Source organism: Cylas formicarius, unplaced genomic scaffold (genome assembly GCF_029955315.1).
Source record: "Cylas formicarius isolate icCylForm1 unplaced genomic scaffold, icCylForm1.1 PGA_scaffold_12__32_contigs__length_19106922, whole genome shotgun sequence".
In the NCBI taxonomy this organism is placed as follows: domain Eukaryota; kingdom Metazoa; phylum Arthropoda; class Insecta; order Coleoptera; family Brentidae; genus Cylas; species Cylas formicarius.
In genome coordinates this window covers 16,945,785-16,961,589 of record NW_026844225.1, presented here as the reverse complement: position 1 = coordinate 16,961,589, position 15,805 = coordinate 16,945,785, and the positions used below count along the sequence as shown (strand labels likewise).

Genomic DNA, 15,805 nt, shown 5'->3' with positions numbered 1-15,805 from the left:
TGCAGAATTCAATTCTACAAACTGAGTCCGAGGACTGATGTAGGATTGAAGAATTTTATAATTGTTGTAATAAAAACTGAATTATACCTTTTCGAGTGTAATTGATGTAGTGAGATAAACTGCTCCTTGTTTATTTACAAATTTACAGCTCATCTTGTGTGCATTTTGATGTTATTTTTAATTAATAATTAATATATCACTGTTTATAATTATTTTCTTATTTTATTTTTGCCAGAGTTTAACATTTTTCCATGTATCGAGGCAAAATTATTTATTTTCTAATTATTTTCGTAAAATCAAAAATGTTGCTTGTTTATTTACAAATTCTCTGTGTTCGGTATATCAACGCAATGTTCATTTTTTTGTGTTCTAATTAAAAATGAATTATTTATTTTCTAATGATTTTAGTAAAATTAAATAAATTATCATAACAAATTTGCAGTTCTATCTATATTATTGGTCATTAAGATCCTTGTGGTAATTATTTTATTTTCCTATCTTTTTACGTATTACTTAGCTAATTTGGTTATTTGTTTATATTTGTAATTTTTACTGCAGTATGAAGATATGCTATATTAATTTGTTACGTAAATTTGATTCTTAATCCTGATACAATAATTACACCGTATACTGTCAAGATATTTATAGATTTTTTTTTGACAAAACACAAGCTTGTCTTAGGTATCCTATTGCTGTTAACAATTCTCATATTATCTATTTTGATTGATTATTGAATTCTTCCCTGTATTAAACAAAAATAAGTCAATGAAGTCGCCTCTTGCTGTTTGCACCAACCTTTTTGCTTTAAAAAATGGTCCCACGCTGAACCTCTCGCCACATCATTAATTAACACCCCGTATGTGAACGTAGCGTTAAAAATTTTCGCGAAAGGAAGTCCAGCGGACGGCGTCAGATAAGACACAGGATGTAATCTTTGACGAACAAAAACTTTTTTATAAAGTCGACACGCGCATTCACGAGCATAAGAAAAGCTGAAAATGCAGTTAATAATTTCATTAATTCTGTTCTCCAAACTCGTTTGTTTTTGCAATGGTGTATCCATAAGAACAGGTAAGGATGAATTTTAATAAGGCATCATATTATGCCTTGAATACCGAATGGAGTTTCAGATCCTGAAAGAATATTAATGGACACTGATATAGAAAGAGAACTTTCGAACGTAGACCACGTCAGAAGAAAAAGATACCTGGGTTTGAGTAAGAAATTTAAGGTGAGCGTTCATTCTTGACGGACGAGCTTCAATTAAATTCATTGAGGGTTTGATTCAGTTGAACAAACGGTATCAAGAATGCATCGGTCCCGGCGATGCCAAGGGACACTGCAAGCATTTATCGTTTTGCCCGATGGACGTTTTGTCCGGGAGAAGAAATACGTTAGAGTATCTTTGCATCATAGAAAAAACGTAAGTAGTCATCGACAAATATTTGATGCGTCGAAATATAATTAATAACAATTTATGGGGTCAGGCCGACGATTTTACAACAAACTGCGCTGAGAAGTAATAATTATGTTGATAATTGCATTGCGCTTTGATGTTGGGCATTTTTTTTGCGCTAGGTCGAGTTGTTTTTCACGCATCACTTTGCTGAACACCGACCGTATCAACTGTTAACCTTGTTTGATAGTTTTATCATTCAATAACGCGTCTCAGGATTACTAATTCGTTGTTTAATTTGTTATTTATAATACCACTAAAGCAATTTGTCTTTGTCATTTGATTAATAGTGTCGAAATGGAATTGATTTCAATTTGATAGAGTTTAACTGGCTCATTCACCAATCTATAAAATGAAATCGATTCATTCATCAAATGCTTTTACCAAACTGGTGTCACAATGCAGCTCGAGTACTTTGCTAATTAGAAGTGGGATACGAGGCCGCACAAAGGATACAAAAATAAATGTGCAATGCGCAAATGTGATGTCCCACAAATGCGTAAAAAGTAAGGATACGTTATTTGTTATAGATTTTTTGAAAATTGCCATTTTGTGTCCCAACACCATTCTGGTTAAAACACGACATTTTTAGATTACATATTTATTTTTGTTCGTGTCCTTTCTATCCCTTTTGTTCTCCAAAAATTCTTAAAAATTCGAAAAAATATTGTGCTTAAGACCATAAAATTTACTCAAGTCGCATCGGTTTTTATTTTTACGAACCTGCAAAAAAGTGCCAGTAACACTCTGGTTTCATCTTTTTGAAAATAGATTTGTCGGAGTCTGTTGTCCGGACGATATAGCGTTAAGTGGTGTAATCGGATCCCAACTTATAATGGATTTACCTGCAGGAGGTGAAGACTACGACGCCACAGACGATAATACGGGTAAGACTTAGAAAGTAATACAAAAGGTAGATCACTAACTCTTTGTTAGGATGCGGTCTCGGAGAAAATGGAGTTACGAAAGCGAAAAGAATTCAAGAATGGCCTTGGTTGGCGGCTTTGTATCGAATGAAAGAGATGCAGCAAGGACTGGAACAGCAATTTTGTGGTGGAGCCTTGATAACCGACACTCATATTTTAACTGCTGCGCATTGCGCCCAGGGGTAAAATTTGCAGTTTTATAATACGAAGGGTCCATAAGGCAATTTTAGGATTTCGGCGTCTGAAATGCGCGTAAGGTTGGGAGAATATGATTTTTCCAAGCCGAACGAAACCCGATCTAAAGATTATAGCGTCGCCGAAATTATACAACACGAAGACTTTGTTTTGTCCACTTACGATAACGATATTGCCATCATTAGGCTAGCACAACCGACCTCCTTTAATACGTACGTTTGGCCGATTTGTCTTCCACCTTCAGGTAAAAAAGAATCACGGAATATACAGTGTCGCTGATAAAGTCCACATCGTATGGGAACGTGTTTAATTAATTTCAAGTTTTGTATTGTATTCGTATTTTTTATTGGTGCAGCGGCTCTTTGAATTGTAATAAAATCCAATGAACTTTTTTTGATTTACTATTTCTTTAAATTAAGGGGTATGGTCTGTTCATAGATATAAGAAAGCGACCAATTGCTTTTGAATGGGATTATCCAAGGGTGGTCATTAATATACAATGCAACAAGATTATTACCTAAAGTTTCGGAATTTAAATTCAGGTAAAATTGTGGTCCTACTTAGTTTAAGTTTATTAGTAATCATTTTTATTTCGTGTGTAATACAGCGTGTGTTGAATCGTGTGCGAATTATGCAAAATATGTGCGAGTCTAGTGTATCTCAGGAGATGCTCCCGCCCAAATGTTGAAAACACTATTCTATCGAGACTAAGGAAGTTATAAACAATGTTTATTTGACTCTCATGGAACGTGGTGCCAGCAGCAATCTTTAGAAGAAACGGCCACATTGACGAAAATTCCAACATGAACTGTATGGAAAATTGTGAATAATCCTATTTCAGCGAGGAACAAAAGAAACGATGGTGACATTTTCTCGAGTGTAGATGAAAGTGATCAAGGTATAATACGGCGTAAAATTTATTAGTTATACGAGCCTACATTAGATATCTTAATTAAGAGGCTTGAAAAAGATGAAACCGGTGTTAAATGTGGCAGAACTACCTTACGGAAGTGTATTCAACACATGGGATTTAGTTTTAAAAAGATTGACAAAAGGCAAGTTTTAGGAATCTTTTAGAGTTCGGAAATGGCGACTGGAATATTTAGAAAAAAAAGGATTTGCAGAGAACAACAAAGGCCAATTATTTACTTGGTTGAAACCTGGTTCGACACTTATTATACCCCAGAAAAGGGTTGTGTTGACTCAACTGATAAGTGTAAAACAAACGCGTCATCAAAAAGAGGTAAAAGAATAACTATTTGCATGCTGGCTCTAAAGATGGTTGGATTCCAAATGGACTTTCTCTGTCTGCGAAAAATATTAAAGATTCTTCTCTGGATTACCATGAAGACACCACCGCTGATTTATTTGAAAGTTGGTTTAAAAACAAACTAGCTCCAAACATTCCTCCTAATAGTGTAATTGTTACCAGTGTATATTTAATCCCATTGGACATGTTTGGCACCAACTGAAATCTTCCATTCGTCGTAACAATGTTTTTCCCCGTGTTAACTCCAATGTCCCAAAAACTTATAGAAACCGAAGGTTTTAACATCTCTCCACAAAGTTGGGCAAATTCTGTTAAATATGTTAAATATTGAATAATATAGAATATGAAATAATATAGAACAAATAATAATTAGAACAGGCGATGATAGCGATAGTGATACTGATATATTATGTGAATAATTTTAAGTAATTTAAGTAGGTAATAAAAATAACTTGTAATTTTATTTTATATTTAAACATAAATACATACATAAATAAATAAATATTGTTTAGTGTCTTTCCTAACAAAAGCCCAAATAATGAAATTCTAAGCAAAGTACGGACCTGTTCGGCCATATTTCATTCTTACAGCTTTCCTTAATTCGTATCAGTTAGTCACTTTCATATATCTATGAACAGACCTTACCAAACTGACCAAAAAGATGTTAGGTTGAAAAGAAAAAGATTTTTTTGAAAACATTTAAAAAAAAAACTAAAGCAAACTATTCCAACAATATTTTTTGATATTTTCAAAACTAACGCATATTTGATTTTTCTTTTATTAAAAAATGCTTCATTATTTTTGGTTCGCAACTCATTCATTTTATTGGTGACACTGTTATATAGGGATTAAAATGTCCTCTCAAAAATATTGCTACTATAGGAGAGACGTTTGAAAACGAAACTGTTGTGGTGGCTGGCTGGGGTCAACAATATTTTGCCGGCCCGACCAGCGAAGTCCTGATGCAAGTGGTAATTCCCGTGTGGGAGCAGCAAAATTGCGTTGACAGCTTTTTGCAGAGAATTACGGATAATACTTTATGCGCTGCGGGATATGATGGCGGAAAGGATTCCTGTCAGGTGTGTTCGCAATTTACGACTAGAAGTCGCCGATTTTTATATCCGAAAACCAAAAAAAAAAAAAAAAACGTTTTCTTTGCAGGGCGATTCTGGAGGTCCGCTGATGTATCAGCTTAAAAATGGAAGATGGGTGACCGTCGGTATTGTATCGTGGGGGATTGAATGCGGAAATAAAGGTAGTCCGGGGATTTATACGAGGGTCAATAAATATTTACCGTGGATAGTAAGGAATACCATTGCCAAACAGTGACGGGATAAGTATTTGAGGGAATTTAAATGAACAAAACTCATTGATTCATACATATATTTTAACTTCATTGACGATAATATAACACAGAACAGCAAGGAACATCAGAATTTAGTGAAAATAGTGACATAAATAAGTTAAGGAATGAAATAGTATTATGAGAAAATGTAGATAATAGTACATTAAACATTAAAAACATTTAGATCCTTAATTTTTTATGTTAAGTTTAGAAATATCTTACGCTCTGCATGTCGGCGAGACATGGTTTGATTGCGTATTAACGCCCTGATTCTCTAACTTGTATCGTATATGACGGTAAATTTATTTTAACCCACATAAAGCACAATCATACTATGTAACGGCTAAATAGAAGCTCTAATCCTAATTTGCATCAACATTAAGTATAAAAAAAGAACAAAAGTAACTTAATTAAAAATGGAACGCTAGACTGAATATTCTTAAAAACAATAAAAAGGGGGAACGGCTTCCTACAGAAACTAAAAAACGCCTTTTAAAGGCTAAGCGGAAAGTTATGGAAAAACCTATTGTTAAAAAGCAACAACACTATTATTAAGATTATGTAAACCATTCTTAAGAAAATATATTAGGCAAACATTAGGCATATAATATTCTTATTAAATATAAATATTCTTAATAAAATTTAAAAGTTAACCTGCTCTTTTATATTCGACAACGACGATAAACTCGCTATATATCTCTTTCCAACGTTATTTTAAAATTTTCGAAAACTTAACGAATTTTCAAACCAACACGGCTAAGCCGAAAAAAAAAAGAACACTACACTCTATACGCGTATCACTCAAGTCGTCCTGCTAAATTCATCAAGCGTATTTTTTATGGCCTAATTGTAATAACAAACTAATTTATTTTTATCACAAATTTTATCTAGCTTACAACAAAAATAGGTATATATTCATATTTGGCATCGTCCCTGTATATACGAGAACTACAAAACAATATAACGTATATAAGTCGTATCACGCTACTCGATAGGATAACAGGTAAAAATACAATATGCCTCTGCGAGTTGTAATACTGGAAGAATGGTCCACGGGAAATGGTCAGCTTACCCACGAGGTATGACTAAAGAAAAAATAAAATTCCAAAGGTTGCGACACAGCATTGATTACATCGATGACACATCGAATCCATAAACTTTTTAAACATGCATTGACAACGACACATTATATTTTGATGAAATGAAGAGAAAGAACTACTGGCAACCACCAGCTGGCAGTACGCCAACATCAAATTGAGATTCCTGTTCGAAATAGATCCAATTCTACCGCTGCCACTTGGCTCCTGCAATTTTTAATCGAAGTCACACCTAGGAAATGGTTGAAACATCCGGATGAGCGAGAAAAAGAGAAAGAGAAGTGAAAGAGTTTGTTTAAGCGTTGGAATCGAAAGATGCAGAAGTTATACGTAGCAGTGGTTGTTCGGTTTCATCTCCGCGAGCTTTCCCATCAGTTGGTTTGGATTGCTCCGCAATGGTATTCATATCTTCCAATGCTCGTTTTAGATCTAATGACGGCGAATGTCCGTTTGAGTTCGAGCTATCTGAATAAACGCTCCTCGGACGTGGTGTACTCGGACGTCCCGGCGGAGCCTGCAGTTTAGGCAAATAAACTGGCTCGCACAAAAACCGATTACCTTCTTCTTCCCCGTTTAGCCAGTAGGTTATTACTTTGCCTTTGCCCTACAAACAGAAATCATTTCGATGCTTCCGAGTTGCGAGTGTTAGGCGAGTAAAATATCTGTTTCGACACTGTAGAACTCGCGAAAAACCCACCTTTCGTCTGCGGAACGGTCGGTAACGAAGGCGGGATGAATGATAACCACGAATAACGAAACATAATTGCACCAAAGACGTATCGAAAAGAGGTTTACATTTGCATTGGCGTAGGAGGGAACACAAATTGTCAGTGTTCTTCGTACCATCATAAATCGAATGAAACGGCTTTAGTTTTCAAAGAAAGGAAAAAAAACTCAAACGGATGCAGATGAATATTTCGATAAACATGCTGAGGGCAGAGATGCGAGAGAGATGGGATTAAAAAATATATCGCAAAACGTAATTCGAACATCGCTTTAATAGGTTTTCATTCCATTTCCATTCGCGAAAATTGTTACTCATAAAAGGGGCATTTTAGGTAATCTTTATGGGATGTTCGAAACGGCGATACGAAATGCATTTGCTCTCACAATTCGCAAGAATTTTCCTCTGAAACCAAGCGGAATATGAGTGTCTTTTTTGTTGTCAAGGAGTATGGTGAACTTTACTCTTCCGTTCTAATTTTGATCATAGTTAAATATTAAGTTTACGCACTAAGGAACTTCCCTAGGTTACCTTAGGCTAACAAAACTTGTGTGTTTGATACTGTGTGGCAATAAAGTAATTATCCAATATTTTATTAAAAAAATCAAATTTTATTACTCTATTCACAACCACTTCCGATTTAGCCGAAAATGACCGAATTCGAATTATTAGGCACTTATTGCTTTCAGATAGCAAATTGTACAGTAAGAAACAATATACAGTGTGTTATTAAAACAATTTGCACTGATTAGCAATAAAATTTAGAGAGACCGTTGATCTCAAAAAAAAAAAAATTCTGGAGAAGTCTATTTTTTTTCTTCGAAAAATTCAAAATTAACGCGCTGCCACCAATTTGTCAACACATTTCGAAAACTCCCTTGATTGATTAGCAACAAAATTTACAGAGACGGTGAAACTGAAAAAAAAATCTAATTTTGACTTTTTTAAATTATATTTAAATATGCCACCAATTTGTCAACATTTTTAGAAAGCCCGTGGTTGTTTTGGACAATTATTTTTGAGAAGACAAGTGAGAGGTTTAAGACTAACAATATATTATCTGTTTCGTGTTCCATGCTGCTTGACAATAGAACTACTATCCACCATATAAAATTTTAAAATTTTAATTCTCAATGAACAGTCAGTTCCGATTTAGCCGGATCTTGATTTTAATTAGAAATCTTCGAAAAATTTTTCTGTCACAATTTATACATTTGTATAGGAAACCATTTTAAAATTTGAACAGCAAATTAAACAGCAAGGCAGCGATATATAATATAATAATAAAACAATTAACACTAATTAGTAATAAAATTTGCAGATACGGTCAAACTAAAACAATTTATTTCTGAGAAATCAAATTTTGTTTTTCAAATTCTATTTAAATATTGGCGCGCTGCCACCAATTGGTCAACATTTTTAGAAAACTTCCGTGGTGTGAATAGGTTTAAGGCTAACAATATGTTATCTGGTTTGTGTTCTATACTGCTTGACAATGCAACTACTATCCACCATATAAAATTTTGAAAATTTATTTCTCAGTGAACAGTCAGTTCCGATTTACCGGGAACTTTATTTTAATTCGAGTTGTACGAAAAAAAATTGTTTCTAATTAGGCATTTTTAATTTTGGTATCAATCACAACTTTGAAATGTTTGTATCATAATATCAATTTGTATCATAAAACAATTTGCTCTAATTAGCAAAAACTGAAAAAAGAGGAGAGGATTAAAGCTAACAATATGCTATTTTATGCTTTATACCACTTCACATTGGAAATACTATAAACCATTTGAATATGGCTTCATATAAAAATTTTAAATTTTATTCCTCGATAACCAGTCACTTCTGATCTAACCGGAAATGAAATTCAAATTCTACTAAAAGTTTGTAGTTTCCATAACAAATTTCTCTTTAAAATGAAATTGCAGGACAGCGATATAGAATGTGTTAATAAAATAATTAGCATTAATTTGAACAATTTCAAAAATGTTCGCTGGAAAACTATTTCCGGAGATAAAAAAGTACCATCATCGATCGGCTTGCGATGTAATTCCAAAAAAAAAAAATCTTTTCATTGTACGGGAAAATCGGCGAGAGTGTAAGTGGAAAGCAAAGACCGCGAACGAAATGAAAGCGATGTAAAACTTAATTTACCAAAAAGATTTAAAAAACTTTTTAATATTCGCCGTTATACGTGACGCTCGCTCGATTCGAAATTCGATGTGATACCAGGTGTTCGTGCATTTACAAAGCGTACAAATTAAAATAAAAATTATAATCCCGACTCGTCCCTATTAAACAAACTTCGCTATACATACACGCCGCGTTTGCGATTTTCGAACTAATTATTACTTTAACCCAGTAAGCGTGTCGAATAAATCCGACTGTCATTTGTTTCCGTCCCGTTCGTTTACGACACACTCTTGTAAACGCGTTCAATGCATAATCATAATCTGCGACGACGACGCCGAATACAAAATAGTTTTGCGATTAACCCCGCTATTAATTAAACCGAGTTTTGAAGCATGAGAATTTTCACAAAGCCACGGCCGCCTATAGCGTTAAATTGTCGAACGACTGATGCGACAGTGTTGTTTTCAAACGCCCTCGTTATTGCCCTACTCGCAAAATTATTAACTAGCTACGATGTCGGACCGTGGCAAACAAAGGAAGGTATATGTTAAACATCCCCTAGATCCTTTTTAATTAAATTTCGGTGCTCCGAACATACATTGTCGCCATTTCACAGCGAGTTTAATAAGCACGTAAATCCGACGAATTGTTACTTGCCTTCATTTCAACCTCACCGCGTAGTTCCATTTTAAACAAACCGACTTCGTCCAAAATCTGCTTGGTGGCCGTACTGACGTGGATCCTTAGAGGCAATCCGTTCTGTTCCATACGTGACGCGGTGTTTACTGTGTCGCCGAAGAGACAATAACGGGGCATCTTTAGACCCACTACGCCGGCAACGCAAGGACCGCTGTGTATCCCGATGCGTAGCTTCAAAGGAGTTTCCGGCCTGTGTCTGATTTTGAATTTTTCAACTTCGCGCAGAAGATGGAGAGACATACGCGCTATTTCGAAAGCGTGCTTCGAACCGTTACGTTCCGGAAGACCGGAAACTACCATGTAGGAATCGCCAATCGTTTCCACCTGAAATTATCTACGCTGAGGCAGTTTTTACGGCAGTCAAAAAATGCCATTTTTCAGAAACCGAATCTTGACTAAAGCGACTATACTCAGAAAATAATAACGTTTTAGGTGGTCACTTTAAAACATTCACGATTCTCTTCTGTCCTGTAGTTAATGTATTGCGTATTTGTTTCAAACTTAATTATGTTTAAAACAAATTAATACTGGTTTATTACAAAAGAAAGTTTTTTAGTTCTCTTATAATAATAACAATAATTTTAAAAATAATAGAGCTTCCTACCGTAAGGATAGCGTTAACAGAAATCGATAGTATGTTTTAATTGTTATTTGAAACATTTGAAATAATATTTTGTGATGCTTATTTTATTGTCTGCGTCATTATAATTTAAATTCATCGATCATGAATCATATAACATCCTCTTGATTTAATAAAAAGCACAGGTGAAGCAAAATCATATTTAATTTTGATTAAATCATTAGCGTTTTTTTTTTAATTTTTACGTTTTTTCTCCGAGCGCAAAAGAAAATTCTGAGAAAATATGAGAAATAATCTTATATTACGGATAACTAAAAGAAACACTGTTTTACAATCGGGATAAACTCACAACATTTTCGGAAATAAATGTCAATAACTTAAGGATGGCTGAACGCATTTTATCAATTTTGGAGTCTTTGAAAAGGGCTCTCCTTATGCCAATTAAATGCAATTCTATCATTTTTATTGCTACAAAAAATAGCCAAATAGGCTCTAATGCGCTAATGAAATCCGCATTTCGATATCTATTTCATATACCAGTAAAAGTAAGAAAGACAAAATAATGTCGCCATCTTTGGGAACATTTTCAAGATACCATTATTAAATTCTAATACTCATTCTTTGGGCACAAAATATATAAATTTAGTGTAAGCTACACATTTTCTGAATTTCTCCTGCGTCGAGTGTTGACTCGAAAGTTTCACAGCCTTCTTTGAACAATAAACTGCATCGCACAAATGCTAACAAAAACAGTAAAATAGCTGCATTTTTAATATGACTGACACTTAAACACCATCATTATAATTTTTGCTATTTTGTTCTCCAAAGCACACTTAAAGCAAATCGAATGAGTATTCACTATCGTGTTATATTCTTATTTGGCTATCTTTGTGTGATCTCGTTGCAGATATGTTTTTAAAAAAAATAAATTTAATTTATAGTGATATCGCAAAACTTCCCTTAGAGGCGATACAAGCAATCTAAATCAATCTAATCAGGGCAATCTAAAAAGAGGCCTTTTCAACAACTCCGAGCTGACAAAATACGCTCAAGTTATTGACATTTCATTTCGAAATTGTTACACAACCCCTACTACTTTTCCATAACGAAAAAAAAGCTGGAATGAAGCTTTACAGCGGTGTCCATTTTAGTTTTCCATAATCTAAGATTATTTCTTAAAAATAACTTCCAGCATTTTCTCTTGGTCACCTTAGTTAAAACATTTTTCACCCCAATTGGTCCCCTTCATTAATCTTAGTGTTATGAAACTCTTTAATATGTGGAATTAATTTTTTATGGTGTACATGTTATCAATTTAATTATCTGATGCTACAAAACTCGCAACATTTTATGTTGCTCGTATTTAGCAAATAACTAACCCATTCACCTGGGTAATGAAACAAGTACGGCGTCTCATTCACTGAAATTAGAACGAAATAAAACCTGATGTTCTTCTAGCTTAATAAAGTTTACCTCATAAAGGTCGTAATTTAAAAAATTCACTGCAGGAACAAAAATTGAATTAAGACTGTATGACTCTAGCCAAAAAAATGACAGTTCATTCCCTTTTCTAGACAACACTATTTAAGTTCCGACAAAATATTTAAAAAAATCAAAAAATTCCACCATTAATAAAATGCAAAAAACGCTTGGTAATTTTTTCTTGCGAAGCCAAAAGTCAAAGCCCATTAGTCACGAACTCTTACGCTATCTACCGTTATCACAGTTATCGATCACGTACACCCCCTACTTCTGGATGCAAATGAATACAAAGAAAAACGAGCATACTCTTGGTTAAATCGGAAAATTCACAGGCCGGAGAAAATTTCTGCCGCAATAGGATGAATTTTCGTATTATCAAACTCCTTAAATTGAAAATCAATACCTTGGAGAATTCATTTTTCTATGGTATACCTGTTAGCAATTAAATTAGCTACTGAAAACTTGCTACAAAAGTCGCAACAATAATGAAGTAATGAAACAAATACGGCGTCGCATTCACTGAAATTAGCAGGAAACAAAACGTCATGTTCCTGCTAATAAAGTTTACTCCACAATGTTTCTGCAAAGCTCTTCATTTAAAAATTTCACTGCAGGAGCAAAAATAACATTAAGACCGTACAACTCTTTTAAATAAATTTGTTTTAAATTGCAGCATTTCCGGTTTCTCGTACAAAACGAATAGAAATATGGCGCGAGTTTTATTCGAAAAATATGTTATTTTAAAATTTAACTTAAAATTGAAGATAATATTTATCAGCGACGAGTAACCTTTAGACCTAAATAAGTAAATTTGATTTCTACGACACTGATCTAAGGGAGGATGGCACTGCATCTGCGAGTCCACTATAGCCAATTACTCGCATTTATCCCTGGACCGGAAAAATTTAATCAGGCATTAAGAGAGATACCATAACAATCCTTATATCGAGTTACACAGATATTAACTTCGGTGCGCTGCCGCCAGTTTGTCAAGATTTATTAATACGCCTACGAATAGGATAGCGTGACGTTAAAAAGAAAGAAATTTGCGACAAAAATAATATTCGATTTTAAGAAATGGACACGCTGGGCGATACTTTAAAACAAGACGGATAGAACATAAAAGAGATTGCCTTAAGGTATTTAATAGGGTAGAAAATAAACTTTATTTGAGTTGATCAAAATTTTCGAAATAAAACAACGTATATTGAAGATCTAAATGTGTGGTTTTTTAACGTAATCGATAGGATCTTGTAATTATTACTTATTTATTTATTAGTGTTATTAATTACGTTTTTCACAACTTTTAAAATGCCTCTATGAAGAACACGGAAAAGTAAATCTGATGCGAACAAATACACAAATAAAAAGTGTACTAATCGTCTTTTCTTTTCCTTTTTTCCTTACAATAATATATACAATACCTTATATACTATCCGTTTGTTTTTATACGTTTTTAATCCTTTTTCGCATCAATAGTTCATTATTTTCTTTTCATCGATAGTAATCTTAATTGTTTCATTTTTTGTTAACTTTTTCATATTACATAATTAAGTATAATAACACGATTGTACGTATATTTAATATCTTTTAGAGTTCTGAAAGATAATAAAACTCATAGATTTCTTCCTTTATAAAAATATCATCTCTAATGCATTCAAACTTGCAATAAGTTACAATCACTCGAGCATCCGATATCAGCAACTTTCGAATACGAGCGTGGGTGGAACAGGTTTAAACTTAAGCTGTTATTAATTCAAAGCAAAATTTACCTTGTAAACTTCATATTGTTCCACGATACAGTCGAACATCGAATAAAGATCATTCAGCAGATCGACCACTTGCAGCGGTGTGCTTTGCGCGGAGAGAGCTGTGAAGCCGACAATGTCGCTGAAATAAATTGTCACCGAATTGAAAGTTTCAGCGACGACATGTTTTCCCATAATTAATTGCTGAGCAACGCTCTTGGGCAATAACTGATGCAGTAACTCCTCGCACTTGTGCTTTTCCTCTAGATAATCGCGGGTACGGTCTTGTACCTGGGTTTCCAAATTGTTTGCGTATTGTTCCATTCGTGTTAAAAGATTGTCGAGAAGGTTCATTTCGTTTTCTCTAAAAATAAATGATTTGCCAAATTAAAACGCAAAAATATTATACATTTCTTTAAGATTTTGCACGTTCACGATGCTCTACTTCCGGGCACATGGAGCTAAAATATTATAGGGAAATCTTATACTGCGTTCTTCGTCGATCTTTCATCTGAAATACGAAGGCCGTTCAATAAGTCCTTAGAAAAAAGTAGATTAAAAAAAATCAACATAAAAGAAAGATTTTGGAAACTCCCAAAAGTAAAACCTTTGTCCGATAAAGTAATTTCAGACAATTGCGGAAACATGAAATACTCATCTCTGACAAATAGGGTGGATGTTATAATAATTGGAACTTGCCTTGATTTCCTTGCATTCATCTTTTGTGGATTTAAAACCACGTTTAAAGTGCAGTCGCAAACACAGGAGCAGATGTTCCATGAACTTCGTTCAAGTTAGATTTGCTTTGTTTCGGCGTCAACCATTTTAAAGACAGTGCTCGAAACCCACTTTTATAAATTTTTATAGACAAATTAAAGTTCTTTACTTCGATCAACAGCAATTAAACTATGCGATGGATTCAGCTGACACTCAAACATCTGTCTACTATCGAAACGTCCTGGATTTTCTAATGACTTTTCGAATTACCCTTGTATTAGCGAAAAATTATTTAAATCCATCACGTTCCCAAATCCCGTCGATAATCCTAGTTAAGGGCAGGAGGGCGTGCTGTGCGGTGAAATGTACACGGTTGGAGATACATTTCTATTCAAATAACGTTCGAATATCCTATCAAAGGGGTCTTAGTTGTAGACTACAAACGTATCTCGCAAACTAAACGTAAAGTTCCTGTCCACCGCACTGAACTCCGCATTTCAAATTTCGTGTCACTAATCCCAGACCTCGAATAGTTGGAATTTCGGCATGCGGCCATTTTGACAAAAAAATAATAATCGCGTTAATTATAGGAACTACGGTTATGGGCCACTCTCGAAAAAGCATAAAACTAAACAAAACTAATAAAAGTTTTGATATCGAGATTAATTGGATTAATGATTACGTGCTCTGTTTACTAATCTGCTTTATATCAACAACGCCATCAACACCAATTTCATTTTCGAAGAGACAAGACCGATTGTTAAAGGATCTTATATCAGAATCAGTAAAAAATCACAAGTTTCAAGAATTTAGTTACACATGTAAAACATTATATCGTTATATATACAGGAGGAGAGAAATGTCACTACTTTGACTTGCTGTGAGTTTCCTAATCAACGTTGGACAGTTTTATACCACCTTAGTCACCTTGTATTGTTTACAACGTTTTTTTTTTAACAAAATAATTGGTTTATGTTTCTTCTTTGCATTTCAAACATCATAGTATTGTTAAAATCCGTATATCATTTTCATCGTGGAAATCGTTTTATTATTTATATTTCGAAATTTACAATTGTTTTAAATTTTATACAAAGTCACTTCCTTTTTAAATGCTAAATAGGATAACGATTATTTAATTTAAATATTTAATGAGATTTTTATGACCTTGTATTTATTCTTAAAATATCAACATACACCAAAAATATTACAGATTTTTTTAGGAGAAATCGGCCACTTTAAAATATACAGAGCGTTTTATTTAAAATAAGAGAGTTGTTCCCTGTAAAAGAAAATAAAAACATCTTGGATGCATAAAAATATAACATTTTAAAAGTAAATTCAAACAACTTCTGTTTCCATAAAGTTTTTTAAACGTTTTTTACAGCTTCCGAGATAGGATGTCATCTCATAAGCGAAATGTTCAACAGAGT

General features: G+C 33.8%; 2 protein-coding genes across 4 annotated transcripts in view; one reads left to right on the top strand and one right to left on the bottom strand.

The window, feature by feature from the left end:
- Nucleotides 1-932: 932 nt before the first annotated feature.
- Nucleotides 933-5,176, top strand: LOC132708666 (trypsin-1-like). Of its 2 annotated transcripts, none has more exons than XM_060681139.1 (8): nt 933-1,071; nt 1,131-1,231; nt 1,290-1,423; nt 2,228-2,343; nt 2,393-2,564; nt 2,613-2,821; nt 4,730-4,926; nt 5,009-5,176. In XM_060681139.1, exons 1-8 carry the CDS (start codon nt 999-1,001, stop codon nt 5,174-5,176), a joined length of 1,170 nt encoding a protein of 389 aa, XP_060537122.1. In that variant the 5' UTR covers nt 933-998. The 2 variants fall into 2 exon arrangements, with proteins under 2 accessions (XP_060537122.1, XP_060537121.1); XM_060681138.1 differs by having other exon boundaries at nt 982-1,071; nt 1,125-1,231.
- Nucleotides 5,177-6,582: 1,406 nt separating this feature from the next.
- Nucleotides 6,583-15,805, bottom strand: part of LOC132708665 (atrial natriuretic peptide receptor 2-like) — a 31,342-nt gene continuing 22,119 nt past the window's right edge. For both annotated transcript variants that reach the window (XM_060681136.1, XM_060681137.1), the window contains 3 exons: nt 13,683-14,022; nt 9,807-10,172; nt 6,583-6,893 (listed from right to left, as the gene is read on the bottom strand). In XM_060681136.1, coding sequence (XP_060537119.1) covers nt 6,585-6,893; nt 9,807-10,172; nt 13,683-14,022 — 1,015 coding nt within the window. In that variant the 3' untranslated portion in view covers nt 6,583-6,584. The remainder of the gene's footprint in view (nt 6,894-9,806; nt 10,173-13,682; nt 14,023-15,805) is intronic.

Coding starts and splice junctions, on each gene's coding strand:
- LOC132708666 (XM_060681138.1), top strand. CDS start 999: ATGCAGTTAATAATTTCATTAATTCTGTTCTCCAAACTCGTTTGTTTT. Junction 1,232..1,289: donor GTTTGAGTAAGAAATTTAAG/GTGAGCGTTCAT, acceptor GGTTTGATTCAG/TTGAACAAACGGTATCAAGA. Junction 2,344..2,392: donor CGCCACAGACGATAATACGG/GTAAGACTTAGA, acceptor ACTCTTTGTTAG/GATGCGGTCTCGGAGAAAAT.